This window comes from Mizuhopecten yessoensis, unplaced genomic scaffold (assembly GCF_002113885.1).
Source record: "Mizuhopecten yessoensis strain PY_sf001 unplaced genomic scaffold, ASM211388v2 scaffold5209, whole genome shotgun sequence".
NCBI classification, from domain to species: Eukaryota; Metazoa; Mollusca; class Bivalvia; order Pectinida; family Pectinidae; genus Mizuhopecten; species Mizuhopecten yessoensis.
Genome location: NW_018405934.1, coordinates 80,519 through 106,665, shown reverse-complemented (window position 1 = coordinate 106,665; position 26,147 = coordinate 80,519). Strand labels below are relative to the sequence as shown.

The 26,147-nt window shown below is 36.8% G+C and overlaps 1 protein-coding gene across 2 annotated transcripts in view; it reads right to left on the bottom strand.

Annotated features, from left to right (window-relative positions):
* The window catches only part of LOC110450411 (transmembrane channel-like protein 5), a 39,203-nt gene that overhangs the window by 8,079 nt on the left and 4,977 nt on the right, over positions 1-26,147 (bottom strand). For both annotated transcript variants that reach the window (XM_021497900.1, XM_021497901.1), the window contains exons 4-18: positions 23,086-23,298; positions 22,215-22,428; positions 19,517-19,613; positions 18,892-19,221; positions 16,016-16,164; positions 14,155-14,305; positions 13,418-13,576; positions 12,627-12,769; positions 12,364-12,439; positions 11,876-11,976; positions 11,073-11,168; positions 9,123-9,329; positions 7,974-8,138; positions 4,752-4,830; positions 4,399-4,537 (exon numbers count right to left, since the gene is read on the bottom strand). In XM_021497900.1, coding sequence (XP_021353575.1) covers positions 4,399-4,537; positions 4,752-4,830; positions 7,974-8,138; positions 9,123-9,329; positions 11,073-11,168; positions 11,876-11,976; positions 12,364-12,439; positions 12,627-12,769; positions 13,418-13,576; positions 14,155-14,305; positions 16,016-16,164; positions 18,892-19,221; positions 19,517-19,613; positions 22,215-22,428; positions 23,086-23,298 — 2,319 coding nt within the window. The remainder of the gene's footprint in view (positions 1-4,398; positions 4,538-4,751; positions 4,831-7,973; positions 8,139-9,122; positions 9,330-11,072; positions 11,169-11,875; positions 11,977-12,363; positions 12,440-12,626; positions 12,770-13,417; positions 13,577-14,154; positions 14,306-16,015; positions 16,165-18,891; positions 19,222-19,516; positions 19,614-22,214; positions 22,429-23,085; positions 23,299-26,147) is intronic.

The window sequence follows — 26,147 nt, the reverse complement described above, 5'->3', positions numbered from 1 at the left end:
TTTGATTAAAAGTTTGAATTAGAAGTCTAAGGTATTTCGAGACACTTGAACCTATCAACAAAACATCAGCCACAAGTGTTCCAATCTATAGGATCTACATGTTACCTAGCAACAGAGGCAGGGGGTCCTGAAATGTCATTCATACAAAACCTTCAGTACAAATAATATATGTATACCCCAATACCTCCTATAAGAATACATATGGTTTAAAAGTTATATATCTTTACAAAGTTGAAAACAGTAAGTTTGGTCGAACGGTTTTTAAATTAATCCAAATTAAAATCATAGAAATATAGTAACATACTTACTGTATAACTAGAACACTAACAGGTCAGTAAGGGCCCCGTCTTGTGGCAATATATCCCCCATATAATCATCAAGAAGCAATCTGCCCATATAGCTGAGCTTGACGTTTAACATTTGGACTTAAAAAAGAATCGCAAGGAAGCAAAATATACATTTTACATGTATTATGATGTGAGTCTTGTTTCCTTCCACCTCCATATTTGCTGGGCTAACAGAAATGTAAATACCGGTGCAATACTCATTTGTTAGCTTTGATTTGTTTTATTTCAACTTATACACCTCCTCCATCAAGAGCCAGGGTCAAAGTCAGATATCCACTTTGTCTTTGACCTTTGGACCCTAATGACCTTGACCATTACCCCAGTGACCCTGATCTTTGGTCAGTTGACTTATTCTTTAATTCCGACCGACTTTTGCTTCATAATATCATAACAAAATGTTCATCAGTGAAAAATACAAAACTTGACCTTGACCCTTTGGACCCCGTAACCTGGACCTAAGGTCAGTTGACTCTGTGTTAAGTTCTGAACAAGTTTGCTACATAATAACATAAAATGACCTTGACCTTAAGTCAGTTGACTCCTTTTTAAATTCGGACGAACTTTGCTTCATAATGTCATAACAAAATGTTCATCAGTGAAAAGATACAAAATTTTACCTTGCCCTTTGACCGAGTGACCTTGACCTTAGGTCAGTTGACTCTTTGTTAAATTCCGACTAACCTTGCTTCATCATGTCATAACAAAATGTTCATCAGTGAAAAGATGCAAAATTTGACCTTGACCTTTGAATCTAATGTCCTTAACCTTTGACCTCAACTTTTTACCTCAGTGTGTCTCTTTGTTTAATTCCGAACTTTGCTTCATAATGTCATAAAATGCTCATTACTGAAAAGCTACAAAATTTGACCTTGACCCCTGACCTGATGACCTTGACCTTTGGTCAGTTGACTCCTAATTAGTGCTTGTTATATATTTTGGGATTTAAAGTAACTGACAACAAATGTACAAATAGATCTAATGTTTCCTTCGTCAGGTTGACATTTCAATAACACTATAATAACAGTTTACTGTTTCTCTCTCTCTTTTCATAATTTATGTTCACCAAACTGTTTCAACTATGTAGAGAGAAATGGAGGACATGCAGAATAGTAGGATACAACACCATTATAACCTTAACAAGAAAGAGATTTCACCTATTACATTAAGAGGAAATTCTTCCCCACACATTATGGTTTATATGCAGGTGTTGGCCCTCTCCCTAAAGGTAAATACACACATATTAAACTAGATCATAATCAAATGATAAGAAACGGAAATACAAGACCAATTTAAGTCAAATTCAGAAATGTTTAATACAGTTCATTATCACAGGAATCTGAAATGAGCTTATTGAAAGTATAAAAACAATAAAGATTATAACATGACTTGAAGAAAACAAAAATACTGTAAACCAATTAATTTAGTTAGAATTACAGGTTCATAATTAAAAACTTTGATTAAACATTTGATAAAATATTTCCTTGTTTTAAAAGTTTTAAATACTGACTAGACTAAACACATTTTCATCAAATTCCAACACTGCAAAATTAACTTTCAAATAACCTTAAAAAAACCTTTAAATGATAGAACTGGTTTACAGTAGGTGAAGCATAAAAGGTGTTTAAGAGATCTGAATTGAGACAGGTTACACTAGTATACAGATAGATAGTAACTAGATCAGGCATCTAGACACAGATAGTACTTATATCTACTTGTTACAGGGAGAAGTCAGTCTATACAGATATTTCTTATATCTACTTGTTACACAGAGAAGTCAGTCTATGCAGATGGGACTTATATCTACTTGTTACACAGAGAAATCAGTCTATACAGATAGTTCTTATATCTACTTGTTACCGGGAGAAATCAGTCTATACAGGTAGTACTAATATCTACTTGTTACAGGGACAGGTCAGTCTATACAGATAGTACTTATTAGATAGTAACTAGATCAGGCATCTGGACACAGATAGTACTTATATCTACAGAGAAGTCAGTCTATACAGATATTTCTTATATCTACTTGTTACAGGAACAGGTCAGTCTATACAGATAGTACTTATTAGATAGTAACTAGATCAGGCATCTGGACACAGATAGTACTTATATCTACCTGTTACTGGGAGAGGTTAGTCTATACAGGTAGTACTTATATCTACGTGTTACACAGAGAAGTCAGTCTATGCAGATGGGACTTATATCTACTTGTTACAGGGCCAGTTCAGTCTATACAGATAGTACTAAGATCTACTTGTTACAGGGAGAAATCAGTCTATAAAGGTAGAACTTATATCTACTTGTTTCACAGAGAAGTCAGTCTATACAGATAGAACTTATATCTACTTGTTTCACAGAGAAGTCAGTCTATACAGATATTTCTTATATCTACTTGTTACAGGAACAGGTCAGTCTATACAGATAGTACTTATTAGATAGTAACTAGATCAGGCATCTGGACACAGATAGTACTTATATCTACCTGTTACTGGGAGAGGTTAGTCTATACAGGTAGTACTTATATTTACTTGTTACAGGGAGGTCAGTCTATATAGATAGTACTTATATCTACTTGATACAGGGAGGTCAGTCTATACATGTAGTACTTATATCTACTTGTTACACGAAGAAGTCAGTCTATACAGGTAGTTCTTATATCTACTTGTTACACAGAGAAGTCTGTCTATACAGATAGTACTTATTAGATAGTAACTAGATCAGGCATCTAGACACAGATAGTCCTTATATCTACTTGATACAGGGAGGTCAGTCTATACAGATAGTACTAAGATCTACTTGTTACAGGGAGAAGTCAGTCTCTACAGATAGTACTTATATCTACTTGTTACACGGAGAAGTCAGTCTTTACAGGTAGTACTTATATCTACTTGTTACACAGAGAAATCAGTCTATACAGGTAGTACTTATATCTACTTGTTACAGGGACAGGTCAGTCTATACAGATAGTACTTATATCTACTTGATACAGGGAGGTCAGTCTATACAGGTAGTACTAATATCTACTTGTTACAGGGAGAAGTCAGTCTATACAGATAGAACTTATATCTACTTGTTACAGGGACAGGTCAGTCTATACAGGTAGTACTTATATATACTTGTTACAGGGACAGGTCAGTCTATACAGATAGTACTTATATCTACTTGTTACACGAAGAAGTCAGTCTATACAGGTAGTACTAATATCTACTTGTTACAGGGAGAATTCAGTCTATACAGATAGAACTTATATCTACTTGTTACAGGGACAGGTAAGTCTATACAGGTAGTACTTATATCTACTTGTTACACAGAGAAGTCAGTCTATACAGATAGTACTTATATCTACCTGTTACAGGGAGAAGTCAGTCTATACAGATAGTACTTTTATCTACTTGTTACAGGGAGAAGTCAGTCTCTACAGATAGTACTTATATCTACTTGTTACAGGGAGAAGTCAGTCTATACAGGTAGTACTCATATTTACTTGTTACAGGGAGGTCAGTCTATACAGATAGTACTTATATCTACTTGTTACAGGGAGGTCAGTCTATACAGGTAGTACTTATATTTACTTGTTACAGGGAGGTCAGTCTATACATGTAGTACTTATATCTACTTGTTACAGGGAGAGGTCAGTCTATACAGATAGTACTTATATCTACTTGTTAAAGGGAGAAGTGAGTCTATACAGATAGTACTTATATCTACTTGTTACAGGGAGAAGTCAGTCTATACAGATAGTACTTATATCTACTTGTTAAAGGGAGGTCAGTCTATACAGGTAGTACTTATATTTACTTGTTACAGGGAGGTCAGTCTATACATGTAGTACTTATATCTACTTGTTACAGGGAGAAGTCAGTCTATACAGATAGTACTTATATCTACCTGTTACAGGGAGAGGGAGAAGTCAGTCTATACAGATATTTGTTACAGGGAGAAGTCAGTTTACACACAGATATAAAGATGGTACTTATATGATAGATGTCATCACAGGAAGTGAACATTGTTTCACTAGCATTCAGTAGAATAGACCATTACCACGGATACGTACCTGGTGAGGTCAAGGACTCCATGGAAGTAGCTGATGTTGGAGACAAGATGCGATTTTCCGTAGATGGCCGTAGTTTCTCCTTTTTAGACCGGCTCACTTCTTGTAACATGTTCAGTAGGTATGCCTTATCACGTCCTTCCTACCACAGGTAAACCATAAGGGACATTTTAGGATTTCTACATAAACATTATCATTATTGTCTAAAATGCAAGTTTATTTAGTCTAAAGGTAATAAATTACACATCACAGTTCAAATCTAAGGCTAACTAAACTAACACCCTCCCAACCCAACAGAAACTCATTAGAGAATCATATCTTGTAAAGACCTTACTGCTGCATTGATAAGACCTTACCATTGCTAACTGTTGTCGCAGAAGTTTGACCATTTCTTTGTGGCCCACCATTACAATCCTCATGTAGTAGGTTCCAACACTGACAAAAAGACAAGGTAAAATGTCTTATATGTGTCACACAAATACCAAACACTGACAAAGAGACACGGTAAAATGTCTTATATGTGTCACACAAATACCAAACACTGACAAAGAGACACGGTAAAATGTCTTATATGTGTCACACAAATACCAAACACTGACAAAGAGACACGGTAAAATGTCTTATATGTGTCACACAAATACCAAACACTGACTAAGAGACACGGTAAAATGTCTTATATATGTCACACAAATACTAAACACTGACAAAGAGACACAGTAAAATGTCTTATATGTGTCACACAAATACCAAACACTGACAAAGAGAAATGGTAAAATTCCTTATATGTGTCACACAAATACCAAACACTGACTAAGAGACACGGTGAAATGTCTTATATATGTCACACAAATACTAAACAATGACAAAGAGACACAGTAAAATGTCTTATATGTGTCACACAAATACCAAACAATGACAAAGAGACAAGGTAAAATGTCTTATATGTGTCACACAAATACTAAACACTGAGAAAGAGACACGGTAAAATGTCTTATATGTGTCACACAGATACCAAACACTGACAAAGAGACAAGGTAAAATATAGTATATGTGTCACACAAATACTAAACACTGAGAAAGAGACATGGTAAAATGTCTTACATGTGTCACACAAATACCAAACACTGACAAAGAGAAATGGTAAAATTTCTTATATGTGTCACACAAATACCAAACACTGACAAAGAGACAAGGTAAAATGTCTTATATGTGTCACACAAATACTTAACACTGACAAAGAGACACGGTAAAATGTCTTATATGTGTCACACAAATACTATACACTGACAAAGTTAAAGGTAACATGCCATGGATACAGTAAAAGGTCACATGCCTCAGATATTTAGTAAAAGTTCACATTCCTCAGATACAGTATAAGGTCAAATTCCTCAGATACAGTATAAGGTCACATTCCTCAGATACAGTATAATGTCTCATGTCTCAGATACAGTTAAAGTCCACATGCCATGGATATAGTAAAAGGTCACATGTCTTATATACAGTTAAAGGCCACATGCCATGGATACAATATAAGGTCACATTCCTCAGATACAGTTGAAGGCAACATGCCATGGATACAGTAAAAGGTCACATTCCTCAGATACAGTTAAAGGCCACATTTCTCAGATACAGTATAAAGTCAGATTCCTCAGATACAGTTAAAGGTCACATTCCTCAGATACAGTTAAAGGTTACATTTCTAAGATAAGTTAAAGGTCACATTCATCAGATACAGTATAAAGTCACATTCCTCAGATACAGTATAATGTCACATGTCTCAGATACAGTTAAAGGCCACATTTCTCAAATACAGTATAAAGTCAGATTCCTCAGATACAGTAAAAGGTCACATTCCTTAGATACAGTTAAAGGTCACATTCCTAAGATACAGTTAAAGGTCACATTCCTCAGATACAGTTGAAGGTTACATTTCTCAGACACAGTTAAAGGTCACATTCCTCAGATACAGTATAAAGTCACATTCCTCAGATACAGTATAAAATCACATTCCTCAGATACAGTTAAAGGTCACATTCCTCAGATACAGTGAATTGTCACATTCCTCAGATACAGTTAAAGGTCACATTCCTCAGATACAGTTAAAGGTCACCTTTCTCAGATGCAGTGAATGGTCACATTCCTCAGATGCAGTATAAAGTCACATTCCTCAGATACAGCATAAAGCCACATTCCTCAGATACAGTTAAAGGTCACATTCCTCAGATACAGTATAAAGTGTATAAAGTCACATTTCTCAGATACAGTATAAAGTTACATTTCTCAGATAGAGTATAAAGTCACATTCCTCAGATACAGTTAAAGGTCACATTCCTAAGATACAGTTAAAGGTCACATCCCTCAGATGCAGTATAAAGTCACATTCCTCAGATAAAGTATAAAGTCACATTCCTCAGATAAAGTATAAAGTCACATTCCTCAGATACAGTATAAAGTGTATAAAGTCAGATTCCTCATATACAGTATAAAGTCTGATTCCTCAGATACAGTATAAAGTTCACATTCGTAAGATACAGACAGTATAAAGTCACTTTCCTCAGATACAGTTAAAGGACACATTCCTTAGATACAGTATAAAGTTTATAAAGTCAGATTCCTCATATACAGTATAAAGTTCACATTCCTAAGATACAGACAGTATAAAGTCACTTTCCTCAGATACAGTTAAAGGACACATTCCTTAGATACAGTATACAGTGTATAAAGTCAGATTCCTCATATACAGTATAAAGTCTGATTCCTCAGATACAGTATAAAGTGTATGAAGTCAGATTCCTCATATACAGTATAAAGTCACATTCCTCAGATACAGTATAAAGTGTATAAAGTCAGATTCCTCATATACAGTATAAAGTCTGATTCCTCAGATACAGTATAAAGTCACATTCCTCAGATACAGTTAAAGGTCACATTCCTCAGATACAGTATAAAGTGTATAAAGTCAGATTCCTCATATACAGTATAAAGTTCACATTCCTAAGATACAGACAGTATAAAGTCACATTCCTCAGATACAGTTAAAGGTCACATTCCTCAGATACAGTATAAAGTCACATTCCTCAGATACAGTATAAAGTCTGATTCCTCAGATACAGTATAAAGTCACATCCCTCAGATACAGTTAAAGGTTACATTTCTCAGATACAGTTAAAGGTCACATCCCTCAGATACAGGATAAAGTCACATTCCTCAGATACAGCATAAAGCCACATTCCTCAGATACAGTTAAAGGACACATCCCTCAGATACAGTTAAAGTTCACATCCCTCAGATACAGTATAAAGTCACATTCTTCAGATACAGTTAAAGGTCACATTCTAAAGGTCACATTCCTCAAATACAGTTAAAGGTTACATTTCTCAGATACAGTTAAAGGTCACATCCCTCAGATACAGTTAAAGGTCACATCCCTCAGACATCACAAGTATCACTGCTGAATATATATCAGACACAAGGTCTATTTCTTTACCATGGTAATTTATGAAGTTTTTCAACTAGGTTTCTGTTTCTAATGTTAGAAAGGATCTCAAGTATTCCACATAGGAACCTAGTGTACTAACCTGAAAGCAACCAAAACACTGGCAATGAAACCTGGAGAAGAGACGAGTTTAAAGATTTGATGTAGCCAGTCCAGGTCCCCCTCCCAACTGTCAACCAGGGTGGTCACAATGTCGTAGGCCTGCTCCTGGCCCTGGAAGGGACCACAAGTTTCGCTGGGGGGCACGCTGGTAATCAACAAATACATAAATAAGGAGTGGTCACAATAAACTGCTACAACATCCTAAATGTTATGTACATCCATTCCCTGAACTTCATCACCCTGGATATCTAAATGTAATGTACATCCATTCCCTGAACTTCATTACCCTGGATATATAAATGTAATGTTCATCCATTCCCTGAACTTCATCACCCTGGATATCTAAATGTAATGTAGATCCATTCCCTGAACTTCATTGCCCTGGATATATAAATGTAATGTTCATCCATTCCCAGAACTTCATGACCCTGGATATCTAAATGTAATGTACATCCGTTCCCTGAACTTCATCAACCTGGATATCTAAATGTAATGTACATCCATTCCCAGAACTTCATTACCCTGGATATCTAAATGTAATGTACATCCGTTCCCTGAACTTCATCACCCTGGATATCTAAATGTAATGTACATCCATTCCCTGAACTTCATTACCCTGGATATCTAAATGTAATGTACATCCATTCCCTGAACTTCATCACCCTGGATATCTAAATGTTATGTACATCCATTCCCTGAACTTCATTACCCTGGATATCTAAATGTTATGTACATCCATTCCCTGAACTTCATTACCCTGGATATCTAAATGTTATGTACATCCATTCCCTGAACTTCATTACCCTGGATATCTAAATGTTATGTACATCCATTCCCTGAACTTCATTACCCTGGATATCTTGCATCTGTTTGTTACGGACCACCATTTGCAATAGATTAGTGGAGACATATGAACTACAGCATAAGGCTACCTAAAAGTGAGCAAATGGTTCCAGGTAAAATAAAATAATGTATGGATGAATATACTTTCAGCAAGAATATAAAGGCAGTTGTTTGCCTTTTCTCAATAGCACGATTACACAAAACAAACAGCTATATATTCGCAGACAAATATGGTAAGAAAATCTATGAATAGTCAGTATGAACAGAGTGCCAGACGAATACTTACAGCAACACACCATAAGATACAGCAACAACTGCCAGGAGGAAGAAAATGAAGAGATATCCGAGGAAGATTGTGTGACTCTTCGCCGCTCTCCATGCTCTCACAGAAGGTTTACAGTTCTGTAGAACACTGACAGCTTTTATATAAAATATGATGAATAACTTGATGCTCATGATGAATGACAGCAAGGGGGAGTAAAACGTGCCCAGCCTGAAACAATGTCAGTATAAAAGGTAATTACATTTTTTATACAAAAACTATCATCAGACACTTGTACCAAAATTAAAGTTAGCTAAGACTTATGTAGATATGTCTATATACACACATGCTTTATAACCAACCATCTGCTCTAGCCCCTGAGGTAGCTGTGTTATAACAGCTAGCCCCTGAGGTAGCTTTGTTATAACAGCTAGCCCCTGAGGTAGCTTTGTTATAACAGCTAGCCCCTGAGGTAGCTGAGTTATAACAGCTAGCCCCTGTGTTAGCTGTGGAAAATCTGCGCTAGCCCCTGAGGTAGCTGTGGAATAACAGCTTGCCCCTGAGATAGCTGTGTTATAACAGCTAGACCCTGTGTTAGCTGTGGAATATCAGCTAGCCCCTGAGGGAGCTGTGAAATAACAGCTAGCCACTGAGGTAGCTGTGTTATACAGCTGGCCACTGAGGTAGCTGTGGAATAACAGCTAGCCCTTGAGGTAGCTGTGTTATAACAGCTATCCCCTGAGGTAGCTGTGTTATAACAGCTTGCCCCTGATGTAGCTGTGGAATAACAGCTAGCCCCTGAGGTAGCTGTGTTATAACATCTAACCCCTGAGGTAGCTGTGTTATAACAGCTAACCCCTGAGGTAGCTGTTTTATAACAGCTAACCCCTGAGGTAGTTGTGCAATATCAGCTAGCCCCTGAGGTAGCTGGGGAATATCAGCTAGCCACTGAGGTAGCTGTGTAATAACAGCTAGCCCCTGAGGTACATGTGCCATAACAGCTAGCCCCTGAGGTAGCTGTGTTATAACAGCTTGCCCCTGAGGTATCTTTGGAATAGCAGCTAGCCCTGGAGGTAGCTGTGTTATAACAGCTATCCCCTGAGGTAGCTTTGTTATAACAGCTAGCCCCTGAGGTAGCTGCGTTATAACAGCTAACCCCTGAGGTAGCTGTGTTATAACAGGTAACCCCTGAGGTAGCTGTGTTATAACAGCTAGCCACTGAGGTAGCTGTGTTATAACAGCTAGCCACTGAGGTAGCTGTGTTATAACAGCTAGCCCCTGTGTTAGCTGTGGAATATCAGCTAGCCCCTGAGGTAGCTGTGGAATATCAGCTAGCCACTGAGGTAGCTGTGTTATAACAGCTAGCCACTGAGGTAGCTGTGTTATACAGCTAGCCACTGAGGTAGCTGTGGAATAACAGCTAGCCCCTGAGGTAGCTGTGGAATAACAGCTAGCCACTGAGGTAGCTGTGTTATAACAGCTTGCCCCGAAGGTAGCTGTGTTATAACAGCTAGCCCCTGTGTTGGCTGTGGAATAACAGCTTGCCCCGGAGGTAGCTGTGTTATAACAGCTAGCCACTGAGGTAGATGTGATATAACAGCTAGCCACTGAGGTAGATGTGGAATAACTGAAGTTTTGGCCAGCTCTTTATCTCCATATGAACATTGAACATTCTCAACATTAGCTTTACAGTACATCATCAGATATTTACATTTCAACAGAGAATTATACATGGAAAAACAAAGTGTTTTGGTCATCCTCTGCATTATAGATCTAGATGTCACTCCTTTAACAATGTCTCAGCTGTGGCTACATATATTAACACAATGACATACTGATCTACTGGTAACTGTTTGTTACCCGATCTCAATAGCCAGTTACTTTATTTTGAGGATTATTTTGATAACACTCTTTGCCCTTTTATCAATGATTCTTTGTGGTGCATGTCCAAATATGTGTGGTTGGTATACATACCAACACAATGCCTGAGAGTAAATCAGGTCCAACGTGTTCCTGCCAATGTCAAACTCTGTATCCCCTAACCGTTTACAGCAGTACTGACCCAACAATCTATAGGTAAAACATACAGGTAAAACATATACGTAAAACATAAAGGTAAAACATACAGGTAAAACATACAGGTAAAGCATATAGGTAAAACATATAGGTAAAACAAACATATAAAACATACAGGTAAAACATGTTGGTAAAACATATAGTAAAACATAAAGGTAAAACATACAGGTAAAACATATAGGTAAAACAAACATATAAAACATACAGGTAAAACATATAGTAAAACAAACAAACAAACAGGTAAAACATATAGTAAAACATACAGGTAAAGCATACAGGTAAAACATATAGTTAAAACATATAGGTAAAACAAACATTTAAAACAAACAGGTAAAACAAACAGGTAAAACATAAAGGTAAAACATATATGTAAAACAAACAGGTAAAACATGTCGGTAAAACATGCAGGTAAAACATGCAGGTAAAACATATAGGTAAAACACATAGGTAAAACATGTCGGTAAAACATATAGGTAAAACATATACGTAAAACAACATATACGTAAAACAAACAGGTAAAGCATATAGGTAAAACAAACAGGTAAAACAAACAGGTAAAACATACAGGTAAAACATACAGGTAAAACAAACAGGTAAAACATTGTCATCAGCACAAAAAATGTACAGATCATTAATTATGAAATTAAATGTATTAAGAGAATTATTGTTTAACTTCAAGTTAACTTGTTAATTTCACTTACCGACGAATAAATTCCAGAAAAAATGTGCTAATCAAAGTGAAGACAAAGTCTACCAGCACTAGACGGTAAATATCTTCCCCCAGAGATGTCTCCCAACAGGGCTGTAAGACAAAGGTATGCTTGCGTAAACAGTTTACTGGTTATCAGGTTTTCAGTATACAATGAAATCTGCCAAATGACAGACCTACCAAATAAAGTGGTTTACACAAGTTTTCAGAATACAGAATTGGCTTACAGCACTATTTGTAGTCATATTTACAATCAGAAAATATCTTTATTGGTAGTTGATAAAATAACAAGTTCATGTCACAGGGCCGATTACTTTTAATTCTGTGGATGTGACAGCTTTTCTGGCGAGGAAAGTATTGTCACATTTGTGTTAACTTCAACTACACATGTGAGCTTTCCATTTTTACAATTACAAGCGACAAACATTTTTCGTAACTACATGGGTCAAAACAATTCACAAATTGTTAGGGTGTTCTTACTTCATCTTCTTTTGTTGCTCTGTTGAACCAAAAATAGGCCAGTACACCCAGTATGGCTGCCTTCAGCAACATTGTCCTGTAAAAATATAACATACAGATGAAACATGACAGTAATACATGCACAACTAACTAAACTCAAGCACAATCTTCAAATATTTAGACATTATATTGAGGTTTCTGCTTTAGGACAGACATTTTATAGTAAAAATTGATTATTTCGTCCTAAATATACCTGGTAGTGTTGTTGTTCATGGTCTACCTACCTTGTCATCCCCACATACAACTCGGTCTGTGGTTTCTGGTAGTTCTCTAATTTCCCTATCCTTGTGAAGAAAAAGGGCAGCACAAGGATGATTCCCGTGGCAACCAAGGGCATGGCCAACTTTCCAAGGATTACGATACTGTTCTGAGAGAGAACGGTTTGGTTATAGGTATTTAATATTAATCATACTGTAGACAATGATAGTGGCTAAAGGGCATTTCATATTTTGCAATCCATCTTACGGGTCATATGGAGATTTCCCTACAACAGACGTATTTTTTTTTAACTATTCAATAAAAGAAAAAAGAGGTTTCTGATATTTCAGGACCAATAATGGCTTATTGGGATTTGGTTGCCATTACATTCATGGAACTGCATGATCAAATGAAAATATTTCGGGTTCTTTTCTCAAATTATTGATGAAAATCCCTCCATTAATAAAAAAAGGAAAAAGGAGAACAATTTTCAATTTTCCTCTATTTCCCCTGTTGGACCTCACATGCACCCCTTTATACAAATTAAACAAATTGAGGTTTTTTTCCCCCTAAGCATGCTTCAGACCACGTTTGGTTTATACAAAACTGAGAACCCTTTGGCCAATGATGCTCCAGACAAAATTTGGTCAAAATCCTCTGAGCCGTTAAGGACTAGTAGCGTTTTAAAGGAAAAAGTTGACAGATGCCGGACGCTGCGCCATAGCATAAGCTCACTTGGCCCTTTGGGCCAGGTGAGCTAAAAATATGCTCCAGTTATTTCCCTTTTTATTTGACATTTTCACCTTCTTCAACACACCTTAATATAATCGGTGTCCTGGATGTAGTATATACAATAAGCTGAACCTCCTATGCTCCCAAGCACGATGAGGTTGGTAATGACTCGTAAAAAAAACCATTTACACTTTGTAGAGAAATCCCGGTTGGCACCATCCAACTTTTTCCCAGACAAAAATTCCTGAAATAGAGACAAAATCAAATACTGTAAAGCAACTTATTTTGTTTTTTTAAGTTTCCTCAAAATTGGTTTTAAGAAATATAGTCATTACAGGGATGACCTTTGACCAAACTTACCCATGTTTCAAAGCTGTCTAAGGTATGTCAAAGGTTAACGTAACCGTAAAGTTCCATAAAAATCTGTCCAGAAATAGAGCCACTTGAGTGACAACAAGGAGTGTGATCGACAGATTACACCCCACTTGGTGTAGTAGAAATAAAGCAACGCAAAGCTACTGTACGTGTTACTTAGCACAGTCAAATTTTAGTGCTTGGACATACTAGCATAATAGGGCTGTCAGGTGAGAATTAACATGAATCAGTAACAATGCTCACAGTATATAGATAAGAGTTGATGATGTGATAACAACATAACAGCCAGGATTTTCACACTGTAATGAAGTGATTTCTCCTTCAAATGTATAAGGTAGGGAAAATAAATTTTGAGCAAAAACACTTTGTTATATAAGAAAATAACAGTTTTATTGGTTTGTTGTATTGTTTTACAAGCTTCCTTATGAATTATTCCCTTTGACTTACCTTGATTTCATTAAAGAAACTTTTGTGTTGAAGTCGGGCCGCATCTGGGGAGGTGATGTTATAGTCCCAGCTACAGAAAACCTTAGTGACAATGTAGAAATTAAACACTCCACTCGCCTCAATGTAATTTTTTTTGTAGGACCTGGAGATGCTGGAAATACAAAAAAAAAATAATCAAAACATAAAGTTAACAATAAACATCAAGTTAACAATGCGTTTAGCAAGAAAGTACTGAGCTTTTCCTAAACTACCACACACAATACCAGTGATACAGCACTACCACACACAATACCAGTGATACAGCACTACCACACACAATACCAGTGATACAGCAGTTAAAGTACTGAGCTTTTCCTAAACTACCACACAAAATATTGATCACTACCTACCTTAGTGCCAGGATGATCAGATACAGTATGTTGTAGAGTTACCTACCTTAGTGCCAGGATGATCCGACACAGTATGTTGTAGAGTTACCTACCTTTGTGCCAGGATGATCAGACACGGTATGTTGTAGACTGACCTACCTTAGTGCCAGGATGATCAGACACGATATGTTGTAGAGTGACCTACCTTAGTACAAGGATGATCAGACTCGGTATGTTGTAGAGTTACCTACCTTAGTGCCATGATTATCAGACACGGAATGTTGTCGAGTGACCTACCTTAGTGCCAGGATAATCAGACACGGTATGTTGTAGAGTTACCTGCCTTAGTGCCAGGATGATCAGACACGGTATGTTGTATAGTGACCTACCTTAATGCCAGGATGATCAGACACAGTATGTTGTAGAACTACCTACCTTAGTGCCAGGATGATCAGATACATGATGTTGTAGAGTTACCAACCTTAGTGCCAGCATGATCAGACATGAGATGTTGTAGAGTTACCTACCTTAGTGCCAGGATGTTCAGACACGGTATGTTGTAGAGTTACCTACCTTGGTGCCAGGATGATCAGACACGGTATGTTGTATAGTGACCTACCTTAATGCCAGGATGATCAGACACAGTATGTTGTAGAGTTACCTACCTTAGTGCTAGGATGATCAGACATGAGATGTTGTAGAGTTACCTACCTTAGTGCCAGGATGTTCAGACACGGTATGTTGTAGAGTTACCTACCTTTGTGCCAGGATGATCAGACACGGTATGTTGTAGAATTACCTACCTTAGTGCCAGGATGATCAGACACAGTATGTTGTAGAACTACCTACCTTAGTGCCAGGATGATCAGATACATTATGTTGTAGAGTTACCAACCTTAGTGCCAGGATGATCAGACACGAGATGTTGTAGAGTTACCTATCTTAGTGCCAGGATCTTCAGACACGGTATGTTGTAGAGTTACCTACCTTAGTGCCACGATGATCAGACACGGTATGTTGTCGAGTGACGTACCTTAGTGCCAGGATGATCAGACACGGTATGTTGTAGAACTACCTACCTTAGTGCCAGGATGATCAGACACGATATGTTGTAGAGTGACCTACCTTAGTGCCAGGATGATCAGACACGATATGTTGTAGAGTGACCTACCTTAGTACAAGGATGATCAGACTCGGTATGTTGTAGAGTTACCTACCTTAGTGCCATGATGGTCAGACACGGTATGTTGTCGAGTGACCTACCTTTGTGCCGGGATGATCAGACACGGTATGTTGTAGAGTTACCTACCTTAGTGCCATGATGATCAGACACGGTATGTTGTCGAGTGACCTACCTTAGTGCCAGGATGATCAGACACGGTATGTTGTAGAGTTACTTACCTTAGTGCCAGGATGATCAGACACGGTATGCTGTAGAGTGACCTACCTTAGTGCCAGGATGATCAGATATGAGATGTTGTAGAGTGACCTACCTTAGTGCCAGGATGATCAGACACAGGATGTAGTATCCCCCTCCAGTGAGAAGATAAGCGTATTTCATGTTGTACTCGGTATCCCCCACTACCTGTACAATACCATTGGTGTAATACCCATAGTACAGTATAGTATTGGTAAAATAACCCTGCAATGGAAAGTTTATGTATTAAACCTTTGTTTTTCTTTTGCAAGTTTCTTTTATTTTCCTTTCCACAAAGCAACATGTCATATACAAATAATTTGTTCAATAAGTCCTTAGTCACAATCGATTTCATTAAGAACAGGCTGAAATCTTGTTATATTTTAAGGATCCTCGTCCCAGCCAGAGCAAAACATTACAAGATTTCCACTGTCGTTTTTCAGTGTTAGAGTCACCTGCCCCTGATTACCATGTCGACAATGTTGTTATCTTCCCTTGAATATATTTCGTTTGAATAACGTTTCGACTACAGAGTTGAGTCCCTTGCATTGTAAATCTCCAATCGCGAAAGTGTGGGTAAAAAAAGCTGTCGTAACAATGTAAACAACGTCGTGGCAGTGATGGCAAACCCGACGTAAAATCGGCTGTTTTAAATGTAAACTAAACGCATTAACTGACAATTATAACAACAACGATGTCCAATATCAACTGCTAGACCACGACTATGCGACGAACCAAAGTGACACTCGTTCACACATTGAAGAGACGCTGGCTACTGAGGCCCCTATACTAAGCTTACTGGCAATTTAACTGATGAGCCGACACCGACGTCCGATGAGGATCCCTCCAGTACTAGTGATCACGGATACGTCAATAACTTTTTAACCTGGTCGCAGGGTAGACGAGTGGTTGAACTTGCGATGTTATCTGAATACCTGGACCAGAAAAGTTGTAAGGAATGCGGTACTAGGCTACGGTTGTGCAATACCCGACAGGAGAGTTATTTTGGCCTGGGAAGTATTTTATACATCTCAATAGTCAGGATTATATTCTATATTTGTTATTACATGTATATACCCAATAGGCCTATATTTCAAGTTCATTTTTTATATTACATACAACAGTGTTATTTTTACAGTGTGATATTTTTATACCACAATATTGTATGTTGTTATTTGTACATAATGTAAAAGTTTATTATTGTTGTATAGTGTGATATTTTTCATATCACAATATGGTATGTTGTTATCTGTACATAATATGAAAGTTTATTATTGCTTTGTTCAGAATGTAAAAGTTTATCATTGTTTTGTTCAGAATGTAAAAGTTTATTATTGTTGTATATATAACATGATTTTTTTATATCACAACATGATATGTCATTTGCTTATTATGCAGAAATTTATTATTGTTGTGTAAAGAATGTGAAACTTTTTTATTGTTGTTCATTGTGACATTTTTGCTATGACACAGTAAAGTACATTGTTTGTTATAATGTTATTCATACACTATGTGCAGTTTTGTTTTATATTGGTTATTTAAAGTAATTTTAATGGTTGGTAATGCCTACTGTATTATATATTTGTATATAAAAAGTGCTATATTGTATGTTGTAAATTGTATATATGACTTTTTGGGATTTATAATTATTATTGTTACAAATGTAAGAGTTGTCTCTCTTTTTTGTTTAGTTTTTTTGTATCTTTATAATTTTTTGTATAATAAGTAGGTCTGCAAGATATTTATCTTTTTGTCACCTATATGTTGTCCTAAACGTGTTGCATTGGCACTCAGAATTTTATTGATTCATGTAACTGGCATTTTTGTTTGTTTTAGTATTATTGTTAGAAAATTACTCAGTTTTTTTGTGTTTTGTTCATCAATATTGACATTGATATTATTTTTATGTGTTTTATTTCTAATAAACTATTGTTGCATCAAATAAAATGGTTTTTTGTTTCATTTTGTTCCATTGAAAAAAAAACTCGAAAAAAAAACCTCGAAATTTCATAATATTCCAAACAAGAGGCCCATGGGCCTTAACGGTCACCCGAGTCCTACAGTATTTATTTTTGTTGTTGAAATATGTACAAATTTGAGTAAAAAATAGTTAAGTATAATGTTAACTTAACTTTGTCAGGACCATGAGCTGATCATTCCTAGACGGATTTTAATTGAGATCGGCCTATTAGAACTTGTTTTTAAGTTTGAAATAGTTTTTCAAAATGGCGGCCATGGTGGCCATATTGGATTTCTGATTGACCTGAAAAATAACAACACTTTGTCAGGACCATGAGTCGATCATTCCTACCAACTCTCAGTTCAATCTGCCCAGCAGAACTTGACTTTAAGTTTGAAATAGTTTTTCAAAATGGCGGCCGTGGCGGCCATATTGGATTTCTGATCGACCCGAAAAATAACAACACTTTGTCAGGACCATGAGGCGATCATTTCTACCAACTTTCAGTTCAATCGGCCCAGCAGAACTTGACTTCAAGTTTGAAATAGGTTTTCAAAATGGCGGCCGTGGCAGCCATATTGGATTTCTGATCGACCCGAAAAATAACAACACTTTGTCAGGACCATGAGGTGATCATTCCTACCAACTTTCAGTTCAATCGGCCGAGCAGAACTTGACTTTAAGTTTGAAATGTAAAATGTTAACGGACGACGGACGGCGGACGAAAACGGATAGCAATAGGTCACTTGAGCTAAAGCTCAGGTGATCTAAAAATCTGAAGAAACTACCGCAAGGTATGGGTTATTGTTCAGAAATGATTTGGTTATGCAATAGTGATGCACATAGAAAAAAAACCTAATACTCTTAACATTTTTAGGTGGAGGGACGGGGATCCTTAATACGTTAATGACTTTTTTAAAATATAGATTTTGTGATAACATTCATTTAAGAAGTAATTCTGCAGTAACAGATCTCATTCTTTAGATACTCACAGATCCGGTAAGCAGCTCCCTGCCTGTGAATGCTGCAGTAGTGGTGACAACTGGTGCCGTCGTGGTCACGTTTGTCATGTTATTAGCAGCAACTACTGCAGCTACAGCCTCTGCTGATGGTTGGAACTCTACATACACAATTTGGGGAATGACTATGAAGCATAGAGTCAGGAAAAATATGGGAATATTGAGAAGGAAGATCCACTTGAGGAACATGAAATAGGAGGTAACACCAGTGCCGAAGTGGCCCTCAATCTTCTTTGTCAGACTCCTCCACAGCTCCAGGGAGTAGGCAAGTTCAGCCAAGCGGTACTTGAAGTGCATCCAGCCCTGTACAGTTACATACTTTTAGTACTTCAAGCATACAGCAATGAGAAAGTTCTGTACTATATATACCAATTTCAACTTTATTCTTTAACATGCTGTTAACTATTTGATTATATTAAGGTTCAGAGAACAAGATATGTTCCAGTATATTTTGTAATAAAACAACTATATAAAATAAAAGCTGATGTTAACATGTTCATTAGATAGAATCTAAAATAAATTGTATTATGTGTTGAACAAGCTTTTATCATTTCCCACAGATTGATGTTAAGATTTCAGTACGTAAACAGGTATTTACAATTCCAATGCTGTACTTGGTCCTCTTCCACCAGCCCGGCCTACGGCTTTGTATGCCTCGTTTTAATGTACGCTGACGGGAATTTGAAATATTGTTCCTGTAAAATAGAAAAAAGACAAAATGCCTCTGTACATCAGATGCCAGTTTGCAATTCAGCCAATAAGAAGCCATATGGCGGTGACCATTTTTTATTCTTAGACACACAAAAACTAACTACACTTTTCTCGGCCATGATAAGGAACAATTGTTCAAAATTTAGAAAGACTCAGGTTAGAGGTTCTTAAGAGGAAGATGAAAGTGTTCAATTGTTTCTATAGACAATGGAAAACAGAAGAGGACAAAGACGGAAAGCAACAGCTCACATGATCAATAATGTCAGCTAAAAATAGTTACACAACAACGAAATTTACATCAAGACAGCAGGTACTATAAACAAACTGAATACAAACATATATAACAAACAGACATGTACACAACAATGAAATTTAAAAGAAAATACTGCGGACAGATATGCACATTTAAGTTGAACACAAACATTGATTAATACATTTCCCCATAAGACACACATTGCTAACAGATAATATTATTGCTGATGGACATATACTGACAGACAATATTATTGCTGATGGACATATGCTGACAGACAATATTATTGCTGACAGATATATGCTGACATACATTGCTGACATACATTGCTGACAGACATATGCTGACAGACATACCTAAAAGACATTTGCTGACACACATTGCTGAGAGACATTGCTGACAGACATATGCTGACAGACATTGCTGACATACATTGCTGACAGACATATGCTGACATACATTGCTGAGAGACATTGCTGACATACATTGCTGACAGACATTTGCTGACATACATTGCTGACAGACATTTGCTGACATACATTGCTGACAGACATTGCTGACATACATATGCTGACATACATTGCTGACAGACATTGCTGACATACATTGCTGACAGACATTACTGACAGACATATGCTGACAGACCTTGCTGACAAACATTGCTGACAGATATATGCTGACAGACACTGCTGACAGACATATGTTGACAGACATTTCTGACAGATATATGCTCACATACATTGCTGACAGACATATGCTCACATACATTGCTGAGAGACATATGCTGACAAAATTGCTGACAGATATATGCTCACATACATTGCTGACAGACATATGCTCACATACATTGCTGACATACATTACTCACAGACATTTGCTGACATACATTGCTGACATACATTGCTCACAGACATTTGCTGACATACATTGCTGACAGATATATGACCACCATTTGTAGAGTATACTTATAATTCACGTTCACTATGATCTTGATCTACATATGAATACACAAAAAAGATGATTTCAGTATAACTTCTAACACCCTTTGCAGATTATACTTATAATTCAAAATTAATCAGGATAACAAACATGACCATAATGCAAGTTAAAGAGAATAATCATAACAAGAGTTACGTAAAGCGGTACATGATACACCCGTCAGATGTCGAATGAGCAGTTTGCCACAAAGGGCCATAAGTGCATGAAGTTATTGGGCAGAAATTGTGTTCCGACAATTCTACAAAAGACTGTAAGTCTGTAAATTATGGCTGAAGTTTGAAATTAATCCATTCAAAATTTCTCAAGTTATTGAGCGGAAAGTGTTACATCAATTCTATAAAGGGCCATTGCTCCCTTAATAACAGGCGGATAATGGTTATGGAACTTGTGCAAACTTTCATAGAAATGATCCTTCCTATGAAGTTTGAAATTAATCCATTCAAAATTACTCAAGTAATTGAGCGGAAACTGTTTCGACAATTCTACTAAGGGCCATAACTCCGTAAATAACCGGCAAATAATTTTGGTTATCGCAAGCTTTTATAGAAATGAACCTTCCTATGAAGTTTGAAATGAATAAATTCAAAATTACTGAAGTTATTGAGTGGAAAGTGTTACATCAATTCTATAACAGGCCATAACTCCCCTAATAACAGGCAGATAATGGTCATGGAACTTGCGCAAGCTTTCATAGAAATTAATCTTCTTATGAAGTTTGAAATGAATCTATTCCAAATTACTGAAGTTATTGAGCGGAAACTGTTTCGGCAATTCTACAAAGGGTCATAACTCCGTAAATAACCGGCGAATAATTTTGGTTATCGAATAAGTCCGAGCTTTTTTAGCAATGAACCATCCTATGAAGTTTGAAATTAATCCATTCAACGGGCGTATAAAAAGGTTAAACAAAAGCAACAAGATATAGCAAACAAGCATCATTGGGGTACAGTTATGGGACAAATAGGCCATGTCAGATTACTACAGATGATCATTACCTTTCCTGGCACAGGGATCATTTATAGGCAAAAAGGAATGGAAATGCGAAGTTTAAGGTTCAAATATTAATATCATGATCAGATATATAATTTTTATTAAGATTAAACAACGCATTAATTACTATGATATGTGTGCTGGAATATTTCCTTGTAAAACTAAACAGTCAGTGTGTAAAACATACTGCAGGATTTAATTGTGGTGTAAATGTTGTACAGTATATCTACATGACAATTGTTAGGCTGCATCCTTCTCGTTACTTCAATAAATATATTAACAATTTACATACATGCTATATAAGGAGTTACACGTTAAGATTACCTCTATTCCACTGTCTAACCTGATCTCCTTTTTGTCTGTGAGTTTGACAGCCATATCCCGCAGCACCTCCGTAGTCCTGGTCTCCCCATCAAACTCATCCATCAAATCCGGGTCACGTGATAGTGAGGCTGCTAGGTCATTGTAGTCATGGTGTCCCCTCACCGTCCCATGGAAAGACTTCTTACTCTTCTTCCTTCGTATAGTGCCTTTAGCTACATCACTTGCTATTTGCTCTGTAATTCAAATTCAAGTAGAAAAGTAGAATCATTTCTTAACCCTCAACTTTCAATACAAAAATACTGTTAACTGTAATCATCAACTTTAGAAATCAGAAGTTAAGCATGCTGTTGCATAGGAACATTTCAAAAATCAAACCCGATTGTACTATTGTTAGATCAGTATCTTTGTCACGACAGGATGTAGGAGGTGTGGACAGGATACCTGATCTTAACATGATGTAGGAGGTGTGGACAGGATACCTGATCTTAACACGATGTAGGAGGTCTGGACAGGTTACCTGATCTTAACATGATGTAGGAGGTGTGGACAGGATACCTGATCTTAACACGATGTAGGATCCGGAGGTAAACATGAGCTAACCATGCATGATGTAAGATCCGGAAGTAAACATGAACTAACCATGCATGATGTAGGATCCGGAAGTAAACATGAACTAACCATGTATGATGTAGGATCCTGAGGTAATCATGAGCTAACCATGCATGATGTAGGATCCGGAGGTAAACATGAACTAACCATGCATGATGTAGGATCTGGAGGTAAACATGAACTAACCATGCATGATGTAGGATCCAGAGGTAAACATGAGCTAACCATGCATGATGTAGGATCCGGAGGTAAACATGAACTAACCATGCATGTTTACTTACCTAATTGTCTACTTGGTAGTTCATTTATGAGATCAGTAGCATCCCTTTGATTATCTGCTGCCCAGTTACGACGACTTCCTCTGGCATGTAAATACCTCACATCTTCCTCCCCACCATTTCTATCTTCTAAATCCTGGATACCAGAATGCATGTCTATCACATAAGGCGGGCGACCATTGTCTGCATGGGTTGGCTCTGTATATCCAGGGTTGACTGAAATGATAGGAGGTTGAAATAGCTCCTGTTATTTGTGAAGTTGACTCACCTTTTCCTTCCAGTAATTACAGACAGCACTGACCCTTTCTAAATCTTAATATCAGAGTCTCCGCAGCCTTTAGTGTTGTTAACAGAGGTTCCACTGAAAGTCTCCACAGCCTTTAGTGTTATTAACAGAGGTTCCACTGAAAGTCTCCGCAGCCTTTAGTGTTGTTAACAGAGGTTCCACTGATCTATTGTTCATCATGTTTATCTAACTCAATTTAATTGATTTTTCAAATTTTGAATTTTAAAACCTTTTTAAAACAATTATTAACTTACAAGTGTTAGGTGAACATGATAAAAAACAGCCATTAATTATGGAAATTCTATTTACTGACATTACTAAAAACGATGAGTTAGGCCACACAGAAATTGGTTTGATATTAAAGCTGATCTGTACAAATCACACAGCTATGGAGTTTACAGCTCTATATAACACTTGTTATTTCAAAATTCTTCAAATAATTTATTCAATACATTCAAATTTCTTTAAACTGACAAGTTCCATAGTTCAGGATTTTAAATCTAATCAAAAGTTGTGGAAGATGTTGATCAGCCAGATACTTTATATGCATGTATATACATTTTACCAACATCGCTGACGTTTAATGGATGGCCTCCTTTAACAGACAATTGTGTAACAGTTTGATGAATGACATCCTATTCAAAGTGCTGTGGTGACAATATGATCAATAGATATATAGAGGAACTAGAACACTGACAGGTCAGTAAGGGCCCCGTCTTGTGGCAATTATATCCCCCATAATCATCAAGAAGCAATCTGCCCATATAGCTGAGCTTGACGCTTGACATTTGGATTCCAAAAGAATCGCAAGGAAGCAAAATATACATTTTACATGTACTATGATGTGATGTGTTTCCTTCCACCTCCATATTTGCTGGGCTAACAGAAATTTAATTACCGGTGCATTACTCATTTGTTAGCTTTGATTTGTTTTATTTCACCTTATATACCTCCTCCATCAAGAGCCAGGGTCAAAGTCAGAGATCCACTTTGTCTTTGACCTTTGGACCCAAATGACCTTGACCATTAACCCAGTGACCTTGATCTTTGGTCAGTTGACTTATTCTTTAATTCCGACCAACTTTGCTTCTTAATATCATAACAAAATGTTCATCAGTGAAAAATACAAAACTTGACCTTGACCCTTTGGACCCAGTAACCTGGACCTAAGGTCAGTTGACTCTGTGATAAGTTCTGAACAGCATTGCTTCATTATGTCATAACAAAATGTTTATCAGGGAAAAGGTACAAAATTTAACCTTGACCTTTGACCAAGTGACCTTGACCTTTGGTCAATTTACACCTTGTTTAATTCTGAGCAACATTGCTTCAAAGTGTCATAGCGAAAAGTTCAACAGTGAAAAGATACAAAAATGTAACCTTGACCTTTGGTCAGTTGACTCCTTGTTTAATTCTGATCAACTTTGCTTCATAATGTCATAACAAAATGTTCATCAGTGAAAAGATGTAAAATTTGACCTTGACCATTGAACCTAATGACCTGGACCTTTGACCTTGACTTTTTACCTCAATGTGTATTTTTATGAACTGAAAATCTTGACCAAGTTTCATGTACATCAGTCAATAAATACGAAAGTTATCAGCCTGGAACAAAATTTGTGGACCGACAGACAGACAGACAGAGTGATTACTATAGGGCACCCGTATCTCTGATACGGGGCCCTAATTAATACAACACCATGTTACATAATCCTGACACAAAGCTTCTAAAAATAGGACAACAATTAATTAGGGTGACATTTCAGTACATTCTCTAAACCAAACAGAGAGGACCATGCATAAGCCAGGCAGTGGATGAGAAATAACTCCACGATAAGTTTACAATGTAAACTTGTGAGTTGTGGTGGGTTGATTCCCGATTGGATATGAAGGGAAGTGTCACCTGCCCGACCATGTAGGTTTTCTCCAGGTACTCATGTTTTCGCCACATTTAAAACCCTATGTGCTGCCATCCGGGCCAACAGGAGGGATTATTTAAATACAAGTTGATTGAAGTTGTTTTGCAGTTGTTGTATAAGTTTAATCAATAACGTCAATCTAAATTTCAAGCTAAAGTGAAAAGGCACTCCAGGGCAGAACATAGGTCTTTAAGAAGTAAATATTTTACTTACTGTGGAGGTGTCTGTAAGAAGTAAATATTTTACTTACTGTGGAGGTGTCTGTAAGAAGTAAATATTTTACTTACTGTGGAGGTGTCTGTAAGAAGTAAATATTTTACTTACTGTGGAGGTGTCTGTAAGAAGTAAATATTTTACTTACTGTGGAGGTGTCTGTAAGAAGTAAATATTTTACTTACTGTGGAGGTGTCTGTAAGAAGTAAATATTTTACTTACTGTGGAGGTGTCTGTAAGAAGTAAATATTTTACTTACTGTGGAGGTGTCTGTAAGAAGTAAATATTTTACTTACTGTGGAGGTGTCTGTAAGAAGTAAATATTTTACTTACTGTGGAGGTGTCTGTAAGAAGTAAATATTTTACTTACTGTGGAGGTGTCTGTAAGAAGTAAATATTTTACTTACTGTGGAGGTGTCTGTAAGAAGTAAATATTTTACTTACTGTGGAGGTGTCTGTAAGAAGTAAATATTTTACTTACTGTGGAGGTGTCTGTAAGAAGTAAATATTTTACTTACTGTGGAGGTGTCTGTAAGAAGTAAATATTTTACTTACTGTGGAGGTGTCTGTAAGAAGTAAATATTTTACTTACTGTGGAGGTGTCTGTAAGAAGTAAATATTTTACTTACTGTGGAGGTGTCTGTAAG